Raw genomic sequence first — 22,897 nt, 5'->3', positions numbered from 1 at the left:
TGTTGATCCGTGCATGCTATGATGTTGTTCTTGCCATGTCTAGCTTCTATGATATGTATTCTTGATGGGTGTATGCTTATATTGTCATGCCTTGCTCTGTAGTGAGTGCATCGACCTCGTGAACATGCCTACTCGTTAACATATTTGCATGCTCCAGTTTTTCACCAAGTCTGAGATCTGATTATGTTTTTGCCATGTTCACATGCTTGCAATTGTATTTTCTGATCCCTTTTGGCGCAAGGTCACTAAGGGACTTACGTTAAGATCTTTGAGTAGCTCCATGCCATACCTTGCTTTGCCATGTTAAGTTCATGTAGCATATATTGTTCATGCTCCAAAGTGTGCTACCTGATCTGAAATTCCAGACTTGTGTTAATTTCACTAAGTCTGAAACCTGTTTATCATTTGCACTTTTGCCATGCTTGTTTGAACCTGTTAATGGATGAATTGGCCGTAGCTCTGTTAATGGATGAATTGGCCGTAGCTCAGTATTTTGTTGCCAGGTTTGAGTGCTTTAGCATAATTATCTTGATGCATCTAGATGGCTACTTGCTGTTTATCGCACACCGGTGCCATATTTGTTTTGCTTGCCATTTCCAAACCGTGCATCCGATTCCGGTGTTCTTTATATCGATTTCAACCGAAATCACCTCAGTTTTCCAGTGGCACTCTTGAATTTCCATGTTGAGGCCAGGTTCAGTCATTCCTTGTCAAATCTTGCATATGCATCACATATCGCATCCCGCATAGCATACCATGTTTGCATCATGTTGATTGAGCTTTGCACGTGGTTGATTGTGTTCCTTTTGCTTGTTTGTCTTGTCTGGGTAGAGCCGGGAGATGAGTTCGCTACCGAGGAGCCCGTTGAGTTTGCTTACGAGGATCAAGTCAACTCTGACAACTTTGCAGGCAAGATGATCATACCCTCGAAATCACTTCTATCTTTGCTTGCTAGATGCTCGCTCTTTTGCTATGCCTATGCTACGATGCCTACCACTTGCTTATCATGCCTCCCAAATTGCCATGTCCAACCTCTAACCCACCATGTCCTAGCAAACCGTTGATTGGCTATGTTACCGCTTTGCTCAGCCCCTCTTATAGCGTTGCTAGTTGCAGATGAAGATTGGAGACCGTTCCTTGTTGGAACATTGTTTATTTGTTGGGATATCACTATATTATATTTTTATCTTAATGCATCTATATACTTGGTAAAGGGTGGAAGGCTCGGCCTTTTGCCTAGTGTTTTGTTCCACTCTTGCCGCCCCAGTTTCCGTCATATCGGTGTTATGTTCCCGGATTTTGCGTTCCTTACGCGGTTGGGTGATAATGGGAACCCCTTGACAGTTCGCCTTGAATAAAACTCCTCCAGCAATGCCCAACCTTGGTTTTACCATTTGCCACCTAGCCTTTTTCCCTTGGGTTTCACGGACTCAAGGGTCATCTTTATTTTAAACCCCCGGGCCAGTGCTTCTCTAAGCGTTGGTCCAACCCAGAGCACCGTGCGGGGCCGTCCCTTGGAAACTTGGGTTACGTTGGCTCCCGTACGCTTAGCTTATCCGGTGTGCCCTGAGAACGAGATATGTGCAGCTCCTATCGGGATTTGTCGGCACATTCGGGCGGTGTTGCTGGACTTGTTTTACCATTGTCAAAGTTGTCTTGTAGAACCGGGATACCGAGTCTGATCGGAATGTCTCGGGAGAAGGTTTATCCTTCGTTGAGCGTGAGAGCTTGTGATGGGCTAAGTTGGGACTCCCCTGCAGGGATTTGAACTTTCGAAAGCCGTGCCCGCGGTTATGGGTAGATGGGAATTTGTTAATGTCCGGTTGTAGATAACTCGAACCTTAACTTAAATTAAATGAATCAACTGCGTGAGTAGCCGTGATGGTCTCTTCTCGGCGGAGTCCGGGAAGTGAACACGGTGTTGGAGTTATAGGTTGTTCTATAGTTCTTCGTTCGTGCTTTGCCTTCTCTTCTCGCTCTCTTTTGCGAACAGGTTAGCCACCATATATGCTAGTCGCTTGCTGCAGCTCCACATATTACCTTGCCTTACCTATAAGCTTAAATAGTCTTGATCACGAGGGTGCGAGATTGCTGAGTCCCCGTGGCTCACAGATTACTTCCAAACCAGATGCAGGGCCAGATGACTCCGTTCCTGATGATGTGCTTGAGCTCAAGTGGGAGTTCGATGAAGACTCACGCCGTTACTATGTGTCTTTCCCTGATGATCAGTAGTGGTGCCCAGTTGGGGCGATCGGGACCGTGTCGCATGTTGGGGTTGATCTTTTATTTTGGTACCGTGGTCGGACCATGAGTGTATTGGATGATTGTAATGCTATTTATGTACTTTGTGTGACGTGGCGAGTGTAAGCCAACTATGTACCTTTCCCCTTATTATCTATTTGCATGGGTTGTTGTGAAGATTACCTTACTTGCAACATTGCTTTCAATGCGGTTATGCCTCTAAGTCGTGCTTCGACATGTAGGAGATATAGCCGCATCGAGGGCGTTACTATATCGTCATAATTATTTGAGGTTCTATCAATTGCCCAACAGTAATTTGTTTACCCACCGTGTGCTATTTCTTGAGAGAAGCCACTAGTGAAATCTACGGCCCCGGGTCTATTCTTTATCATATTTGCTTTTAGACCTATTTTATTCGCTTTTATTTTCAGATCTATTATTCCAAAAACCCAAAAATACCTTGCTGCACTTTTTATTTTATGTTTAATCGTGAGCTATTTATTCAATCTACCACAAATTTATCTATCTTTTTACCGTGGAGGGATTGACAACCCCTCTTATGCGTCGGGTTGCAAGTATTTGTTCTTTGTGTGCAGGTGCCATTTACATAGTATTGCTTGGTTCTCCTATTGGATTGATAACCTTGGTTTCATAACTGAGAGAAATACCTACCGTAGTTGTGCTACTTCATCCCTTCTTCTTTGGGGAAATACCGACGTAGTTCAAGTGACATCACCGCGTTCCTTCATGGTTTCCTTAAGGAAGAGTTGTATATGATGCAACTGGAAGGTTTTTTCAATCCAGAGAATGCTGACAAAGTGTGCAAACTCCAGTGGTCCATTTAGACTGGTGCAAGCATCTCAAAGTTGGAATCTGCTCTTTGATGAGGTGATTAAAGCGTTTGGGTTTACACAAGTTTTCGGACAATCTTGTATTTACAAGAAAGTGAGTGGGAACTCTATAGCGTTTCTAATATTATATGTGGATGACATATTGTTGATTGGAAACAATATAGAACTTTTGTAAAACATGAAGGAATATTTGAACAAGAGATTTTCAATGAAGGACGTAGGAGAAGCTGCTTTCATATTAGGCATCAAGATCTATAGAGATAGATCGAGATGGTTGATAGGAATTTCACAAAGCACATGCCTTGGTAGGATTTTGAAGAAGTTCAAAATGGATCAATCCAAGAAGGGGTTCTTGCCTTTCTGGCAAGGTGTGAAGTTGAGTAAGATTCAATGCCCAGCGACTACAGAGGATAGAGAAAAGATGAGTGTCATCCCCTATGCTTCTGCCATAGGATCTATCATGTATGTGATGCTATGCACAAGACTAGATGTCAGCCTTGCCATAAGTATGGATGGAAGGTTTCAAAGTAATCCAGGAATGGAACATCGGACAGCGGTCAAGAATATCCTTAAGTACCTGAAAAGGATTAAGGAAATGGTTCTCGTTTATGGAGGTGATCAAGAGCTCATCGTAAAGGGTTACGTCGGTGCAAGATTTGACACTGATCCGGATGACTCTAAGTCTCAAACCGAATACGTATATATTCTGAATGGAGGAGCGGCAAGCTGGTGCAGTTCCAAGAAAAGCATGGTAGCTGATTCTACATGCGAAGCGGAGTACATAGCTGCCTCGGAGGCAGCAAAGGAAGGTGTCTGGATGAAGCAGTTCATGACAAATCTTGGTGTTGTGCCCAGTGTACTAAATCCAATGACTCTTTTTTGTGACATCACTAATACCATTGCTCAAGCCAAGGAACCAAGGTTTCACAAGAGGACCAAACACATAAAGCGACGCTTCAACTCCATCCGCGATGCAGTCAAGGAGGAGGACATAAACATTTACAAAGTACATATGGATCTGAATATTGCAGATCCTTTGACTAAACCTCTTCCACGGGCAAAACATGATCAACACCAGAACTATATGGGTGTTAGATCCATTACCATGTAATACTAGATTATTGACTAGTGAAAGTGGGAGACTGTTGGAAATATGCCCTAGAGGCAATAATAAAGTGGTTATTATTATATTTCCTTATTCATAAGTGCTTGAACAGACAAGTACCCAACTAGCTATGTTATATTACATGGATAGTAAGAAACATCTTCCAGGGAGAATAGTTCCGTTAAGGGTTCCTTTCCCTGGGTATGCATGCCCTAATGTGCATGTCCGAACTACGAAAAGAGACGCAGGCTATAAACATCTGGGGGCATGTATCAAAATAAATAAAAGTCATCTTTTGCTCATCGACCGAATATTTCCTTAAGAACGCTAGCTTTCGGCTTCACCCAGTCTGAGGTACACATCCGGCTGACCCGGTAGTAACAATCATAGAGGTGCTCCCCTTATGCCCTAGCCGAATTAATGAGAACGTATGGCATAAATACAAGAGCCAGGCAACCCAACTTGGCCAAAACTTAAGTCATATCGATGCATATAATGGCGAAAAAGGTACATGTGGAAGAATAACACATGTGTGGGGCATAAAGCCCAGAAAAATAGTTATATTAAGCTTCTGTATAAGAAGCCCCCAGGTATAATGAGCGCGGTTAGCGTGTCAAGATTGTGTAACCAAGACACAAGTTAGCCTTTTAAGGCCTTGAGGAGAAGAAAAAAGAAGAGAGAAATAGAGAAAAGACAGATAATTGATATGCAAAAAATTGACGGAGGTAAGGAGACGAACATAGAGTCCGGCACTAGACGTAGAATCTTTGGAGTCTGGCTATGTTGCATGGGTTTGGCTCGAGTCGATTGTCCGATACATCCCGCAGACGGTACGCTCCAGCGGTCAGAACCTGGTCAATAATGAAGGGACCTTCCCATTTGGGCTTGAGCTTGTTCTTTTTCTTCTCCGGAAGGCGTAGAACTAGTTCGCCAACGTTATAGGTTTTGGCCCATACTTCTCTTCTTTAATACCTTTGAGCATGTTGCGGATAGAATGCAGAACGGGCTTTTGCCACGTTGTGCTGCTCCTCCAGGGTGTCCAAACTATCCTGCTGATCGAGCTCGACCTATTTTTCTTCGTACATGCGCACTCGAGGTGAGTCATGAATTATGTCGCAAGGCAGAGCCGCCTCTGTGCCGTACACCATAAAAATGGTGTGTATCCGGTAGTGCGATTCGGCGTGGTCCGTAGCCCCCATAGTACGGAGTCGAGCTCCTCTACCCAGTGCATGTTTGATTCCTTTAAGGACCGCACTAATCTGGGTTTGATGCCGCTTATGATAAGATCATTTGCTCGCTCGACTTGACCGTTAGTTTGCGGGTGATAGACAGAAGCATAATCGAGCTTCATGCCGATGTTGCTGCACCAAAGTTTTACCTCGTCTGCTGTAAAGTTCGTGCCGTTGTCAGTGATGATGCTGTGGGGGATGCCATAACGGTGTACAACCCCAGATATGAAGTCTATCACCGGTCCGGATTCAGCCGTTTTAACGGGTTTGGCTTCTATCCATTTGGTGAATTTATCCACCATGACCTGTAAGTATTTTTTCTTATGGATTCCCCCTTTAAGGGGTCCGACCATATCAAGCCCCCAGACCGCAAAGGGCCAAGTAATGGGGATTGTTTGGAGAGCGGTGGGCGGCATATGGCTTTGGTTTGCAAAAATCTGGCAACCGACTCAATGTTGGACCGGATACTGTGCATCTGCTCGAGCCGTCGGCCAATAGAAACCTGTACGGAAGGCCTTGCTTACAAGGGCCCAGGCTGCGGCGTGGTGGCCGCCGAGTCCAGCATGGATTTCTGCCAAAAGCTTCCGCCCTTCCTCTTCGGAGATGCACCTTTGAAAGACTCCGGTAGTGGTTTTCTTATAAAGCTCTCCCTCGTGGACCTTGTAGGCTTTAGATCGCCGCACTATGCAGCGTGCCTCATTTTGGTCCTCGGGTAGTTCTTGCCTGGTTAGGTAGGCTAGGAATGGTTTTGTCCACGGGGTGATGACGGCCATTATCACGTGGGCTGAAGGTGTTATTTCGATGGCAGAGCCTCCGATTGTGTGAGAATGTTCGGTATCTGGTGTTGTGGCCGGGTCCGAACTATTGTTACTGGTGTCCCCTTCCCATACCACGGATGGCTCAAACAGCCTTTCCACGGTGGGGAAGGATTGCGCTTAGCGCCGATACAGGCGAGGATATCCGTCGCCTGATTGTTTTCCCGAGCCACATGGTGGAATTCAAGCCCCTCGAATCGAGCTGACATTTTGAGGATGGCGTTGCGATATGCCGCCATTTTCGGATCCTTGGCATCGAAGTCTCCATTTATTTGAGATATTGCGAGGTTCGAGTCCCCACGCACCTCCAGGCGTTGAATGGCCATGGAAACTGCCATCCGGAGACCATGTAATAGGGCCTCATATTCGGCTGCGTTGTTGGAGTCTGTATACAGTATTTGGAGTACGTATTGGACTGTATCTCCGGTGGGGGACGTTAGGACGACGCCAGCCCCCAGACCAGCCAGCATTTTAGAGCTGTCAAAGTGCATGATCCAATTGGAGTATGTGCCGTACTCTTTAGGGAGTTCGGCTTTTGTCCATTCGGCGACGAAATCGGCCAGTACTTGCGACTTAATGGCTCGCCGTGGTCTATATGTTATGTCAAACGGGAGGAGCTCGATAGCCCATTTGGCAATCCGGCCCGTGGCATCATGGTTGTTTATTATGTCGTTGAGTGGTACTTCTGAGGCCACCATGATTGAACACTCTTGAAAGTAGTGTCGTAATTTCCGGGATGCCATGAATACCGTGTATGCTATCTTTTGATAATGTGGGTACCGTGATTTGCATGGAGTGAGAGGACAGTTGATACATAATATACCGGCTTTTGAAGTGGGAATTTATGTCCGTCCGTCTCTCGTTCGACGACGAGCACTGCGCATACAACTTGGTGAGTTGCCGCTATATATAACAGCATTGGTTCGCCGACGTTTGGTGCGGCCAAGATTGGGTTGGTGGCCAGGATGGCTTTTATCTCTTCCAATCCGACCGTGGCTGCGTCCGTCCACTCGAAGTGTTCGGTGCGCTGAAGAAGGCGATAAAGGGGGAGTGCTTTTTCTCCTAATCGGGAGATAAAGCGGCTTAAGGCCTCCACACATCCAGTTAACTTCCGGATTTGCTTGAGGTCAGTTGGGATAGAAAACTGCGACAGAGCTCAGATTTTAGCCGGATTTGCTTCAACTCCTCTACTGGAGTCTATGAGGCCCAGGAGTTTTCCGGTGGGTACGCCGAAAACGCACTTTTTTGGATTGAGCTTAATCTCGTATGTTCGGAGATTGTCGAATGTGAGCCTCAAGTCGTCTATTAAGGAGTCGACGCGTCTGGTTTTAACGACCACATCATCTACGTATGCCTCCATTGTTTTGCCGATTTGCTTTTCCAGACATGTCTGAATCATGCGTTGATACGTTGCACCGGCGTTTTTGAGCCCGAAGGGCATTGTGTTAAAACAGAAGGGACCGTATGGAGTGATAAATGCCGTTGCGGCTTGATCGGACTCCGCCATCTTAATTTGGTGGTAACCGGAGTATGCATCGAGGAAGCACAATGAGTCGTGTCCTACGGTGGCGTCGATAATTTGATCGATGCGAGGGAGGGGGAAGGGATCCTTTGGGCAAGCCTTATTAAGGTCCTTGAAGTCGCCGCATAGGTGCCAGGATTTGTCCTTCTTCGGTACCATTACCAGGTTTTCTAGCCAGTCCGGATGTTTTATTTCTCTAATGAATCCGGCCTCCAGTAACCTGGCTGGCTCCTCTCCCATGGCTTGCCGCTTAGGTTCGGAGAAACGCCGAAGAGTCTGCTTGACCGGCTTGAATCCCTTTAGAATGTTAAGGCTATGCTCGTCCAGCTTGCATGGGATTCCTGGCATGTCTGAAGGACACCAGGCGAATATGTCCCAATTCTCGCACAGGAACTCCCATAGTGCGGCGTCTACAGCGGGGTTTAACTGTGCCCCGATGGATGCTATTTTTGTGGGGTCTATTGGATGGACTAGGAATTTGACTATTTCATCTGCTGGTTTAAAAGAGGTGTACTTGGATCTTTTGTCGAGTATCACGCCGTCCCTGTCCACTGTGGAGAGCAGCACGGTTAACTCCTCCGCCACAAGGGCTTCGGATAATGCCTCGAGGGCCAGTGCGGCTGTTTTGTTCTCGGCGCGGAGTGCTATGTCCGGATCACTAGCTAGAGTGATGATTCCATTAGGCCCGGGCATTTTGAGCTTCATGTACCCGTAATGGGGTATGGCTTGGAAGATCGTGATTGCCTCCCGCCCTAGAAGGGCGTGGTATCCGCTACTGAACGGGGCCACTTGGAATGTAATTTCTTCGGACCTGTAATTCTCCGGAGTGCCGAATACCACATCTAGTGTGATTTTCCTAGCGCAACGTGCCTCCCGACTGGGGATGATTCCTCGGAAGGTCGTGCTACTTTGCTCAATACAGTTTTTGTCTATTTCCATTTTTTGAAGAGTCTCCTCATAAATGAGGTTTAATCCGCTGCCGCCGTCCATGAGCACTTTAGTAAGCCGAAAGCCGTCCACAATTGGACTGAGGACCAAGGCGGCTGGTGCTTGGGCTGTTCGGAATTTAGGTTCGTCACTGGCATTGAAGGTGATAGCCGTGTCACTCCATGGATTTATTATTGCCACATGGCAGACTTCGGCAAGGCTGCGGAGTGCTCGCTTACGCCTATTATTTGAGGCGAAGGTCTCGAAGACTGTCAATACTGTATTGTTACCCATGGGATGGTGCTTTGTGGTGTTTTGATTGAGGAGATCCTCGCCACTCTTGGCCACCTGCCGGAGTACCCAACATGCTCTAAGGCCGTGTGTTGGTATGGTATCCGTTGTACTATGAATTTTGCAGGGCCCACTAAGCCATCCCTCCAATACGGTTCCACGCCCTGTATTGGGCTTTTGCTTCTTTGTAATTGAGTCGGGCGACTTATGAGAGTGCACCCTTTTAGGTCGGACTGGGGGTTTTGTCAGAGCCGGATTATCCCAAAATTTTGTTTGGGTTTTCCAGGCGCTTTCCATCGCACAATACTTCCATACTATGGCCGCCCAGTCAGCGAAGTGTTCTATGTCACGGTGACTTATGGCATTGAGGATTCCCTTGTCCATGCAATTGTTGCAAAAGAATGAAATTGCGTCTTCCTCGCGATAGTCCTTGACCTTGTTCATTACAAGGAGGAAACTGGCCCAATAGTGATGTACTGTCTCTTGGGGCTATTGCCTAATGTGGGAAAGATCGTTTATATCTGGGTGGGTGGGTGGATTTAAGTCCAGACCTTGACCCAATCTGAGACCCAGGGGCGGGGGAGTTTCCGATCTAGGAAGTTCGGGCTCCGGGATGTTTCCCCGCAGGTTTGGCATACTGCCTGATTCTAGGTTCAGGGTTAGGGCGATGTCCTCCCGTGGACGAGTATCCGGCTCGGAGAGCTCGGGAATCCGGACATAGTTCGTCCTCGGGATAGAGGAAGATTCGCCGCGTTCCTCCTCCACCACCGCTATCTGATGGGTGACCGACGGAGAGTTAATCTCCCTTTGGTCGGGTTTAAGCCCAATCCGGTCATAGTCCGTAGCAACTCCCAGAGCAACGATGCGATCCAAGAGTTCATTCAAAGAGGAGAGCTCCATTGGATCCATCTGCTCGGTGAATTTCGAGCCGACGTGGAGGCTATTTTTGATGTCCTGAGAAGTCATCATCGACGCAGCGGCCGAGCGGGCGGTCATGACGAAGCCGCCTAGTCGGAGAGTTTGGCCTACAGCCAGGGCTCCCCCAGAGGTGATGTTGTTCTTGACAACGAGACGAGCCATCCCTCCTTATGATGACGACACAGTGGAACTGTCAATGAAAGCACCAACGTCGGTGTCAAAACCGGCGGATCTCGGGTAGGGGGTCCCGAACTGTGCGTCTAAGACGGATGGTAACAGGAGGCAGGGGACATGATGTTTACCCAGGTTCGGCCCTCTCAATGGAGGTAATACCCTACTTCCTGCTTGATTGATCTTGATGATATGAGTATTACAATAGTTGATCTACCACGAGATCGAAGAGGCTAAACCCTAGAAGCTAGCCTATGGTATGATTGTGTGTTGTCCTACGGACTAAACCCTCTGGTTTATATGGACACCGGAGGGGGCTAGGGTTACACAAAGTCGGTTACAAGGGAGGAGATCTACATATCCGTATTGTCAAGCTTGCCTTCCACGCCAAGGAGAGTCCCATCCGGACACAGGACGAAGTCTTCAATCTTGTATCTTCATAGTCCAACAGTCCGGCCAAAGGATACAGTCCGGCTGTCCGGAGACCCCCTAATCCAGGACTCCCTCATTCCCCAACACAAGTCCCCTGCCACCCGTTGATGGAATTGGAGAAGCTCATCTTGGGAAAGCACTGCCATCCCCGAGCTGAATCCCCAAGCCTCCGCATAGCTGGGTGACGTGGGTCTTCTCACCAGTCGATGAGTCCTTCTTTGTAGTCATTGACCGGCACGTGAAAATATGCTTGAAGAGACCCCAATGCGAGTGGCAACCAATGAAGTTTTCGCAAAGAGAAACAAAGGCAGAAAGATAGAAGACGACATTTCGGAGGGAGATGCTGGAGCTGCACCCCAAAAAAATCCAAGAAAGCTCGAAAGAAGGGGTGAGGAGGCATCAAGAAACCTCGCTCGATGTGGGTCACCAAGAGAACGCGCTCGACCTCCTGCAGCGCCGGCTCGACCTCGCCTGCCTTGGGACGCCTCCACCCATCCGTCGGAATGAGCCCCTCCGTGATGAGGTCCTCTAACCACTTTGTCGAGATGTGCGAGGGGATCCAATCCCCCGAGGCGCTGCCTGTCGGGGGGCCCGAGCTCGACGACGTGGCCTTCTCGGCCTTCTTCGCCTTCTCCAGCTTTTCTGTGGACTTCTTCGCCTTCTCCAACTTTTTCGTGGAGTCCTTCGCCATGGCCTCGAGTGCTCTGACACGCATGGTGAGCGGACGAGTGGAGAAGTGAAGAAGAGGAGATGAGAAGAAAAGGGGATCTGAGGGAATAACCCTAGCCCCAAAATCTTTTATACCTCAAGTAAAAAATCACACCACGGATCCTCAGCCGCAGATCCCTGGATTGATGGCACCCGCGGCGGCAGTGCGCACAAAACAATCGTGGCACGTGGCGAATTTCGGGGGCAAAAACCAAGGCGTCCCGCCCCATTTCCCCACTAATCCATGATGTTACCGCTTCTGCGCGCGCACGCTCAATTCCGAATCCCAGAATTACCATGGCGAATCAACCCGATTGATTTCCCACCATTCCTTTCCCAAAGGACGTTTGTCAGCCCAACTGACCACCCTCTGTGGGGACCGTGCACTCGAACACGTAAAACACCCGGCTGTAGTCACCATCAGGATTTCTATGAGATGAGCTTGATGCCCCTCTGTAGGTTAACTTGGCCCTTTCACTAGGCTCCAAGGCGCATCAAACTTGGACTCGTAGATGGCCCGCATTGGCATTCCCCTGGGATAAGAGTGGCATCTCCCAGGAGAGTCAGACCGCGCCGACATCGCCACTGGTTTTTTTGGCATGTCCACACTCAGACCCAAGCCTATCTCTCCTGACAGATATATGAGTGCCACCAAGTTTTGCTCGGCGATCGACAATGTCCGATCATTCGGAAACCCTTTAGTCCACAATCTGTTGCGTTTTCGTCCAAGGCGCATCTGACCACGACTCGGAAACATATTCCAAGAGCCCTTGAAGCACTCGGACATAACCGAGAAGCTCGGTCCGCTTGCTCTACGAAACATCAACCGATTTGGGGGCTAATGATGAGGTCACTTACTACAAGTAGGGTCAAGGACCCATCATCTAGGCCCCGCCTAGGGCCCCACACCATCATTGGTAGGTCTCCGGACCATAGACGCATTCGGATGCGTACAACTGGAAGTCCACTCGGACGCACCAACGGCACTCGGACGTCTTCCCTCCAGTCGGCCCGGCGATCACCACTCGGACAAGGAAGGTGAAGGGACGACGTGGAGCTGCAATGGCTGAGTAGTCTTAAGCGAGGCTATAAGCTTAGTCAAGGCTACCGTTACCTGTAACTGCCATATTTGTGGCTATTTATACTAGTAATTGCCGTAGTTATGAGACTTTATTCACCCTTGCAACATGGAGGTGGAGAGGTAGCGACGCACTATATATAAGCCACCTTCTCTCTCTGGTCCAGGGTTAAGCACTTTCTGTAATCACACCCCCCAAGAGAAAACAAGTCTCAGGGCATGAGATGTAGGGATGTTACCTCCTCCGAGAGGGGTCTGAACTCGTAAACACCGAGTGTTACACTTGCGGCGTAGCTAGGCTCTGCCCCTCTTCCGTACCCCTAGTACTTATTGTCAGGATCATAACCCCGACAGTAATCCCTCCGGCTACGTCGTCGTGAGACACCGACCAACCGCACCACTATCAAGATCTTATGGGCCAAACATGACCAACGAAAAGACCGCAACTCCTCGCTCTGTCGATCACCGCTGCGGAGGTTGTTTTCGGAGGACAAATCATTTCTCTCCCATTGCTTCTCGTAAAAAAATATCTCTCTTGTTGTGACGCACGGGCATATGTGCTAGACCCTCGAAAAAACGAGCATCAACAGGGGTAGAGCATGCCAGACATGCCGACTTGGATGGCTCGGCTGTAGCAACATCCGGGCTCTGCTCGGCTCGGCTCGGCTCAGCTTCTGGGCTGCTATGTGCATACAGCACTGTAGATCAAGACAGATCAGGCAGCAGTTTGGCGGTGTCCACTTTGTGGTGGCGCGACCAGGTGTCCAGGTCCCCACGTCATCGAACATGGACAGCCTCCGCCCCGCGTGCCATGCCATATGACAGACCCGGATTCCCGCGAGAAGCCACTTGAATTGCATCTCAGTACGTACTAGTACGACCTTGGATTCGTGCTCATCTCTAGCTAGTGCCGCGCTGTACTGTACTGTACTCCGTGCACGCACCGGGATAAAACACAAAAGCACGGCACATACGCGTGCATGTGCATCGGGCTCGGGGCACCAGCAAGGATAAACAAGAGCCGATGCACCATTCCATGAGAATTAAGATCAGAGGAGACGGGGCACGATCGAAGACCGCCGCAGCGCATGCGCGAGCGCTGGGGCGCCGGGACGGCGCATGTGAGCGAGCACGCCGACGCCGCAGCCGATCGTGCGCACGCGTGCAGATGCGGCGCGCCACGTGAGCCCCCGTGCGCGCGCCGGACGGCCGGCTGCAGCGGCATGTGCCACGGCACGGCCGTGGGTGCGTGGCGTGGCTGGCCGACGCCACTGCCGATGTCCGCGCACATGGCGCCACGCACGCGTGTGCCTGTGCCGCGAGACCGGGTCAAACGTGGCTGCGCTGCACGAGGCGACGGGAACGGGAACGGGATCGAGCCGAGCGAAACAAGGGAGAGGAAGCATCCTCGCGTCTCTATCCTCCCGCGCCTACGTCCTTTTGACTTGTCTTGCAACTTGGCATGCTTGCAACTGCAGCTTGATGTCTAACAAGTTAATGCAAGCTTGGAGATGCTAATCAATGTTCTCTCCAAAACCTTGCCGGGATCCACCGGCCAAATTCATCCAAAACCTGTTAATTTAGTTTTGTTTTTGCATGGAACCTGTTAATGCGCTTAACAAAAGCCCGAAGTTGAGAGACAATGAGCTTTGGCGCCTTGCTGTGCCTCCATGTTTAGAGACCCCTCTCCTCTGGGGACCCAGCTAGGCGGAGAGACTTTAGCTCACCGCCCCGTTTTTGTGTTTCTCTTATCCACGCTGATCTTTTGATTACTCGCATTGTTTTCCCACGACTTTTCTGTTTAATATATGGTGAAAGGCTGGATCTTCACCATAAGGTAATCCCGTGCCCCGCTTTACGATCTTCGACGATTATTCTGATGAGTGCTTGGGGGGTATCTTAGCGGATAGTGGTGTTAGGATGTCTGACGAGGGGGAAGCGCGCGAAGTTCTTTCTCTTATCCGTGCTAAGGAAATCGCGCAGGCCGCGCTCGCCCAGGCAGCGTTGGCCTGCGTTGCGCCAGTCGCAGAAGAAGCAGGGGCTTCTCTGGTGACTGTTGCGCGGCCCGATCAAGAGGATAGAGCAGCAGGGGCTGCGTCGTCCCCCTCCAACCGTCGTCTTGCCAAGACACGGCGCGTGGCCAAAGCGGTGACCGCTCGCGGTATCCGCCTCCGCAATCGCATTATCTAATGCGTTACATATTCTGGAATATCCGGGGCTTCGGCCACGCTGGGAGGCGGACCCAGCTAAAAGAGTTCATTCGAAACGAGGCGATCGATGTAGTTGGCCTGCAGGAAACCATCAAGACTGATTTCAATCATCGGGACCTGCTAACTGTTGACCCGCTGGAGCGTTTTGTTTGGCATTGGGTGCCGGCGGTCGGGCACTCGGGAGGCATGTTGCTAGGCATCAACCTAGTTTCCCTGGAGGTGGTGGCATGGGATGCTGGCCGCTTCTTTCTGTCGGCCCACGTGCGCCACCGTGCAACTCTCCGCGAGTGGGAGGTGATTGTGGTTTACGGCCCGGCCGATCACTCGCGCTCGCTCGAGTTCTTGGGAAAACTCCAGGCAAAGGTTGCGTCTTTGGGCGCGCGAAACCTTCCTCTGCTTGTGGGAGGGGATTTCAACTTAATCCGTTCGGGAGCGGATAAAAACAATGATATTATTAATTGGACAAGGGTGTCCATGTTTAATAGTGCAATTGCAGCTATGGCCCTTAGGGAAGTGGCTCGCGTGGGGGCACGCTATACCTGGACCAACAAACAACTTACACCGGTGCGGTCGGTTTTGGACAGGGTTTTTATGTCCCCGGAGTGGGAGGCGCTGTTTCCTCTTTGCTCCTTGCACGCCGAAACGAGGATAGGGTCGGACCACGTCCCCCTCATTCTCTCCTCGGGGGAGGAAAGGCTAAAACGCAGTCCTCGTTTCTTCTTTGAAACCGCGTGGTTAGAGTCTTCGGACTTTGAGAAAATCTTCCTATCGAATTGGGAGAATTGCGTCGCCCGGATCGGGCGCGTACGCGGGCCGATGGAGTTCTGGATTGCTGCAGGCGGGCCTGCGTGCGGCCCTTAAAGGGTGGGGGGCTAACCAGGGGCGCGATGATAAGTTGCTTCGCTCGCGTTTGACTGCTGACCTTGCTCAGATGGACGCTGTGGCAGACGTGCAGACCTTCTCGGAGCAAGAATGGGCTCAGCGCTATGCGCTTGAGGCCCAGGTTGAGTCCCTCCTCCGAGCTGAGGAGGAGTACTGGCGTAGACGTGGAGGAATCAAGTGGACGCTCAAGGGTGACGCGGATACCAAGTATTTTTCACGCCTATGCAAATGGCCGTCGTCGCAAATGTGCAATCCCGCGCTTGCAATCTGAGCAGGGGCTCATTTTGCGGCAACATGATATCGTACGACACATTTATGATTTTTACATCCATCTCATGGGTTCCAGGGAGGAATCCCGGGCCCGGCTTAGGGCGGACGTGTGGGACCCTGCGCTGCGGGTCACGGATGTGGAAAATGAGGGCCTGGGTCTGGCCTTCACCCTGGAAGAGATTGACAAGGCGACGCTGGGCATGAAATCGGACACCGCTCCCGGGCCGGATGGGTGGCCGGTGGCGATGTTCAAACGGTTCTGGCAAGTGCTCAAAGGGCCTATTTTTGACGTTTGCAATGGTTTTATGCGGGGAACGGTAGATATCTCTCGCCTAAACTTTGGGGTTCTCTCTCTGATCCCCAAAGTTCTGCGCGCGGATCATATTAGGCTCTTTCGTCCTATTGCGTTGATTAATGTTCCGTTTATAATTTATGCGAAAGCTTGCTCGACCCGCCTGACTCCGGTAGCTCACCGTATTATTAGTAGGAACCAATCGGCCTTTATTCGGGGGCGCAACATCTTGGAAGGGCCGCTGGCCTTAAATGAGATTGTGCACTCCCTTAAACGTGCTTGTCAGCCCGTGATCCTACTGAAACTGGACTTCGAAAAGGCTTACGACCGCGTGAACTGGGAGTTTCTCCGACAGGTTCTCCTGGACCGGGGATTCTCGTCGGTTTGGGTTCACCGTATGATGCAATTGGTCTCGGGAGGCCAAACGGCGATTGAAGTGAACGGAGAAGTAGGGAACTTCTTTCGCAACAAGCGTGGGCTGCGGCAAGGGGACCCAGCCTCGCCGTTGCTGTTTAATTTTGTGGCCGACGTCTTGGGCGCCATGCTAGACAAAGCCCGTATGGCTGACCACATCAGGGGAGTGATGGGCAACCTGATCCCGGGGGGGTGTCTCACCTGCAATACGCGGACGACACACTCCTCCTTTTCGAGCCCGACACTCACAGTATTGCAACGGTCAAAGCCATTCTGCTGTGTTTCGAACTCATGTCGAGGCTAAAAATCAACTTTCACAAATGTGAAGTAATGTCCATAGGGATGGACATGGCTGAGAGCCAGCGGGTTGCCAACTTGCTCAATTGCAAACTTGGCCAATTTCCGTTCACATACCTCGGCCTCCCGATCGCGGCGAAGAAGTGTTCGATCGCTGATTGGGAACCTCTCACCTCCAAGGTAGCGGATAGGGTGTGTCCATGGAGAGGGAGATTTATGTCTTCAGGGGCTAGACTTATCTTAACCAACTCCAGCCTCTCATCCTTACCTATGTTTGCCATGGGTTTGTTCATGCTGGCGGACGAGGTACACATTAAGTTGGATACCCCGCGGTCCCGCTTCTTTTGGAAAGGAGCGGGTCCTAAACGGAAATACCATATGGTTAAATGGCAGGCCGTTTGCAGACCTAAAGCCCAGGGGGCCTTGGGATCATCAACTTCAAGCTGATGAACATTGCACTCATGCGCAAATGGATCTGGAAGATGTCTCAGGGTGAGACTGGCCTCTGGATCGACCTTCTCCGTGCGAAATACTTCCCGAATGGGAGTTTCTTTGAGGCGGCCCCTCGTGGGTCCCCCTTCTGGAACTCCATTCAAGCCCTTAAACCCTTCTTCGCCAGGGGTGCGAAGTTCGGGGTTAACAACGGACGCTCCACGCGGTTTTGGCTTGACCTTTGGATTGGCCAACAACCTCTTTGGTCCGAATTTCGCCAACTCTACTCCATTGCTGTTGAGCCTAACCAATTGGTTGCTTCGGCCCTTAGCTCATCTCCACCCTACATCAATTTTCGGAGAGAACTAACGGGGCCGGAGATGGCAGAGTGGGATCGCCTTCGGGCGCTGATTGCGGATGTTCCCCTGTCTGACTCCGCGGACACGGTCTCTTGGAGGCTTTCTTGCTCTGACAAATTTTCTGTCAAGTCCTTATACAGAGAGCTTACCCGCGGCCAGGTTCCTTCGGCTGCCATGGGGCTATGGAAGGCTAAAATCCCTCTAAAGATCAAAGTCTTTTTATGGCAACTTTGCCAAGACCGCCTTCCTACCTCGATCAACCTTGCCAAGCGCAATGGCCCCACCTCTGGCCCTTGCGCTTTGTGTGGGGTGCCGGAAGATGCGGATCACGCCTTCTTCCGGTGCCCTCTGTCGTGTTTCTCTTGGAGTGCGGTTCGCGACGCCGCGGGGGTGGATTGGGACCCCAGCTCCCGTGCCGCGCTGGTGTCTTCCTTGTCTTCGCTTCAAGGCTCGTCGCGGCGGGTCATGTGGACGTGTGTGGCGGCCATGTTATGGGCTATCTGGCATATTCGTAACAAGCTTACCATTGAGGGTGTTTTTCCCTCGCACCCTGCTGACGTTATCTTCAAATGCATCGTGTTCTTGCAGCAATGGACACCGCTGGGAAGGCAACAGGACTCTGATCTTCATCGTCATGCGATTATCCGCCTCCGCTCTGTCTACGCCGAGTCCCGCGCCCCGTCGTCCACGTCGTCTACTGGCTCATAGGGATGGGCATCCCCTTTTGGTTCTACTTTCAGCCGAGCCTGCGTGCTCGTTTCGCTAGGCCGGTCGCGCCCTGTACCGTACTTATTTCCGTCTCCGGTTTAGTTTGCTCTCCTGGACTTTTTCGCTTTTGGTCTGTTGCAAAGTGTGGGTTATGTGGTTCTGCTACGCTGCCTATGTTGAGGGCTTTATTAATTTAAAGCCGGATGCCCCTAGCATCTTTGTTCTAAAAAAAAGGCTGGATCTCTAAAAAAAATGAATCTAAGTGGAGGAGAAAAATCGGAACGCCACCTGACCACAAAACAGAGGCTCTACAGTAGTACATAGTACCATTTATGCAGGCCCTTCTCTTAAAATTTCTTAGGCGACCGGAGATTATAAGGTAGTTCCAAAGTTAATATAAAGTTGGGTCATCTATTTTGAAACGGAAGGGAGTAATGGTAAAGACGAGATGGATTCAAGATAAGATATTGGCGTTTTCTGGCTGGCTCCAGACATGTTCTACATTGTCGACGATGCTGACCCACCAGCCGGGAAATAAAAAGTAGACCTAAAGCTTTTCATAACACCATTACATTAGTCTTAGGATTTTTCTCCAAAATGCATGTGCATATGCGTTTCGTTGGAAGCACGTGTGGCTATAGGCTATAGCTAAGAAGGCCTAAGTATTGGAAGCACAAGAAGACACGCAAAGTAAACAAGCAAAACCTGGTAATGAAAATTAGGAGTACACGAAGATCGATCAAAACTGTTGGTTCTTGTCTCCACTACGGACGATTTGCTTCGTACATATAACTTGAAACAAACAAGCTAGGTGAACTGTGAGGCTATGATCGAGCGATCTGATTATACATGCGGCCGACAAAACAAGGCCTTTCTCGTTCCCTAGCTAGCTATACTTCATCAGTTATGGTGCAGCATCGCGAGACCCTGCATGCCGGTGCTTCGAACCGAGAAGGCACAGGCGCAGCTTGGCTGCAGGTCCATGCCATCCTTGATAGCTTCCACCACTGCTGCGGGAGCGACGACGCCGGACGAACTCGCGGTGTTGTGGAGATCATCGTCGTCGTCGAAGACACCATGGCGACGCGTCGCCGGCTCATCCTGCCGTTGGACGACGGCCCTCCTCTTCTTCCTGCTTCTCATCTCGCCCGAACTACGAGACCTCGTGGAGACGAAGGAACGGGAGCCAGAGAGGCTCGCGGTGCGACGACTGCCACCCCAGCCGGAGTGGCATTGGTCGCCGCCGAAGGCCGACCGACGCTGCTGTGAAGGCATGTTGGTCTGACCTCGCACTTGCAACAGCTCCTCCTCTTCGCCGCGCAGGTGCGGCGGCAGGCCGGAGGACGCGTCGGAGACCATAGAATCCTCCTCCTCCTCGTCGGAGTATTCCACCTGCGGCAGCATCTGCCTCAGGACGTCGCCGGGCTGCACATATGGCAGCGTGCGACGTTGCTGTTGGCCTGACCCGGAATGCTCCAGGTACAGGGTCCAGCCGGACTGGCAGCCGCTGCTGCACTGCGAGCTCTCCTCGTCGGCGGAGGCTCCATCTTCTCTCCCCGGCATGGTGTGTGTGATGAGAGCAGAATCAGATCGGCTTCTCCTTTTCTCTGGCTAAGCTAAGCAGTGGCGTGCGACGATGCTGTGTGTTCACTCGCTTGTTGCAGCACTCGGTAACTGGCCAGTAGAGTGTATATGAGGAGAGTGGAGTGGGGATCTCGAGGCGAGCGGAAACACTTGTTTTATATCAGGCGCAGCTGAGCTGGGCAACCCATTCCCTTCTTGGTTCCTGTCCACGGACAAGGGCACATGTGGATGGGCGTGGTAGGAGTGCACGGTAACGAGCCGTGCACGTGCGCGGACACCACGACGACTGGGGGACATCTCGGCTTGGATCCAAACTTGGGGCTTCGCTTGGTTCTGGCTTCCAAGCCGACCCACACAACCCGTAATTTTTTTACATAAGGTATAAGAGGCTTGCCATTTTCATTGGTTAAAATTGCTCCGTTAATTAACGAAAAATCGGGCTAAACCAATACAATCCAACCCATACGACATGGACATCACCGGCCAACATGAAACATAGAGCTGCAAAGAAGAAAGACATCTGCCGAGGAGTCACAAGCATCATCGTCGTCACCGGTTGCCCTGAACAAGCGACTCCGACTTCACCGTAGAGTCCATCATCGAAGCCAACCTGCAAATGGCTACACAGAAGCCATGACGGCACATGCCAACAGGTGGCCACACGCACGAGCGACCGACAACTCCAACTTTAAAAGCGAGCTTCACATGGGAAATATGTAGGACTTGCGCCGACCGTGCCCTCGCAAACGACCACCGACTGACTATCATTGTCACCACCTGAACACGCTCCATCGCAGCTCCGGCTTCAAAGCAACCAAACAACACACGAAAGAGCACCTCAGACACGCCGGAAAGAACATATTACCGAAGTCAACGACGCGACCATAGCTCTTCTCGGTGCCATCGTCATCGTCGCCAAAACAGATATCAGCGCCCCGCCTCAGCAAACCACGCAGTCAAGATGCCGTCATCCACCAGTTTCCCAGTAGTAGCCGGCTCCGAGACGATGCCCCCGACAAGGAGAAAAACGTGAAAATCCTCCATGGCCCGACCCAGCGGATCTGAGGTTTCCGTCCAGAGCCAAAGCGGTGGTGAGAAGCAGCACACCTCCATGCATGATGATGCTTCTACGAAAAGGCTGTGATGCTCATACGTGTCCCCGTCGCCAGCTCCGATGAAGATTGGAACGAGGATTTCTCCCAAAGACGTCGTGATCACCTACCGCCGCCCATGGATCACCACACATGCCGAGTCCTACCTCACTCTATCTGCAAGATCCGACGATCCACTGTGCCCAGAAAACGCACCACCCCCTGGTCGTAGCCGCCGTCCACCACCGTGACCGCCACTACTGCAACAACCAATGCCGCGTCGCGAGCAGCAACACCCAGATCGGAGAACCAGCATGCACCAGATCCAGATCGAAGCCGCTTGAGCTAAGTAGCGAAGTATACATGCATGCTCTCCATCTTTAGCACACCACGCACTCTGGAGACGTCACAATCGCCATGCCTTGCAAGTAACCGCGCCTGACATGCGCTAGCCGCCGTCACACCAGACCTTCGATCCGCGCCCCACGCGCACATCAGGAGATGAGCACCACCGCGCAGACACTGCCACACACGCCATCCATGTCCAGGCCACGCCAAGAGCTTGGACCGGGGTTGCCGTCCCGACGCCCTGATGGGGAACGTTGCATGAAAATCGAAAATATTCCTACGAACACCCAAGATCAAATCTAGGAGATGTATAGCAACCAGAGGGGAGTGCGTCTACATACGCTTGTAGACCAAAAGCGGAAGCGTATATAATGCGGTTGATGTAGTCGTACTCTTCACGATCCAATCACGATCCAATCCGATCTAGCGCCGAACGGACGGCACCTCTAGGTTCAACACGTGGCTCGATAACGTCTCCTCCATCTTGATCCAGCAAGCAAGAGAGGAGAAGTAGATGGGATCTCAACTAGCACGACGGCGTGGTGGATATGGTGGTGGTGCAATCCCGGCAGGGCTTCACCGCTGGCGGAACCAATCTAAGGAGAAAACGGGGTTTTGGGAGAGGTAGGGCTACCGCCGGGAGATACGTCTCCAACGTATCTATAATTTTTGATTGTTTCATACTATTATATTATCCGTTTTGGATGTTTAATGGACTTTAATATGCTCTTTTATATTATTTTTGGGACTAACCTATTAACTAGAGGCCCAGTGCCAGTTGTTGTTTTTTTGCCTATTCCAGTATTTTATAGAAAAGGAATATCAAACGGAATCCAAACGGAACGAAACCTTCGCGAGGATCGTTTTTGGAACAAGCACAATCCAGGAGACTTGGAGTGGACGTCAAGGAAGCAACGGGGCGGCCACGAGGTAGGAGGGCGCGCCCCCACCCTCGTGGGCCCCTCGTAGCTCCACCGACCTACTTCTTTCTATTGGGGAACATAGTAATTTCAAAAAAATTCCTACGCACACGCAAGATCACGGTGATGCATAGCAACGTGAGGGGAAAGTGTTGTCTACGTACCCTCGTAGACCGTAAGCGGAAGCGCTTATCAATGCGGTTGATGTAGTCGTACACCTTCACGATCCGTCCCGATCAAGTCCGAACGTATGACACCTCCGCGTTCAGCACACGTTCAGCTCGATGACGTCCTCGCCTTCTTGATCCAGCAAGAGGGGCGAAGTAGTAGATGAGTTCCGGCAACACGACAGCGTGGTGACGGTGTTGGTGAAGAACAATCTCCGCAGGGCTTCGCCTAAGCACTTTGAAAACTATGACGGAGGATAAACTAGAGGGGACGGGGTTGCCGACACACGGCTTGATGTTTCTTGATGTGTCTTGGGTGCTAGCCCTACCCCTCTATTTATATGTTGAGCCTTGGGGTCGAAACTTGGAGTAAAAGCCTCCACAAAGTCGGTTTCACCCGAAAGGCAAGAGTCCTTCTCGGACTCCAGGGCCAGACGCCAGGGTTCCCGGCGTCTGGACCTGGGCCCCTGGACTCCGCAAAACTTCCTTTTGCGCTTTCCAAAAACCTTGTGGGCTTTCCCCTTTGGCCCAAATAAAGTGTTCTCGTACCCAAACATTTAGGGAAACATCCGGAACCCCTTCCGGTGAATTCTGGAACCCTTCCGGAGACCAAACACTATTATCCCATATATCAA

General features: G+C 51.0%; 1 protein-coding gene across 1 annotated transcript; it reads right to left on the bottom strand.

Moving 5' to 3' along the window:
• Nucleotides 1-18,885: 18,885 nt before the first annotated feature.
• Nucleotides 18,886-19,845, bottom strand: LOC125541709 (uncharacterized). The gene has a single exon (XM_048705053.2). The coding sequence runs from the start codon at nucleotides 19,713-19,715 to the stop codon at nucleotides 19,053-19,055; it is 663 nt and encodes a 220-aa protein (XP_048561010.2). The 5' UTR covers nucleotides 19,716-19,845; the 3' UTR covers nucleotides 18,886-19,052.
• Nucleotides 19,846-22,897: the final 3,052 nt, after the last annotated feature.

The sequence above is a fragment of the Triticum urartu genome, chromosome 2A (genome assembly GCF_056163025.1).
Source record: "Triticum urartu cultivar PI428250 chromosome 2A, HENAU_Tu73, whole genome shotgun sequence".
In the NCBI taxonomy this organism is placed as follows: domain Eukaryota; kingdom Viridiplantae; phylum Streptophyta; class Magnoliopsida; order Poales; family Poaceae; genus Triticum; species Triticum urartu.
The sequence above is the reverse complement of the archived record's forward strand: the minus strand, read 5'-3'. Positions and strand labels throughout refer to the sequence as shown.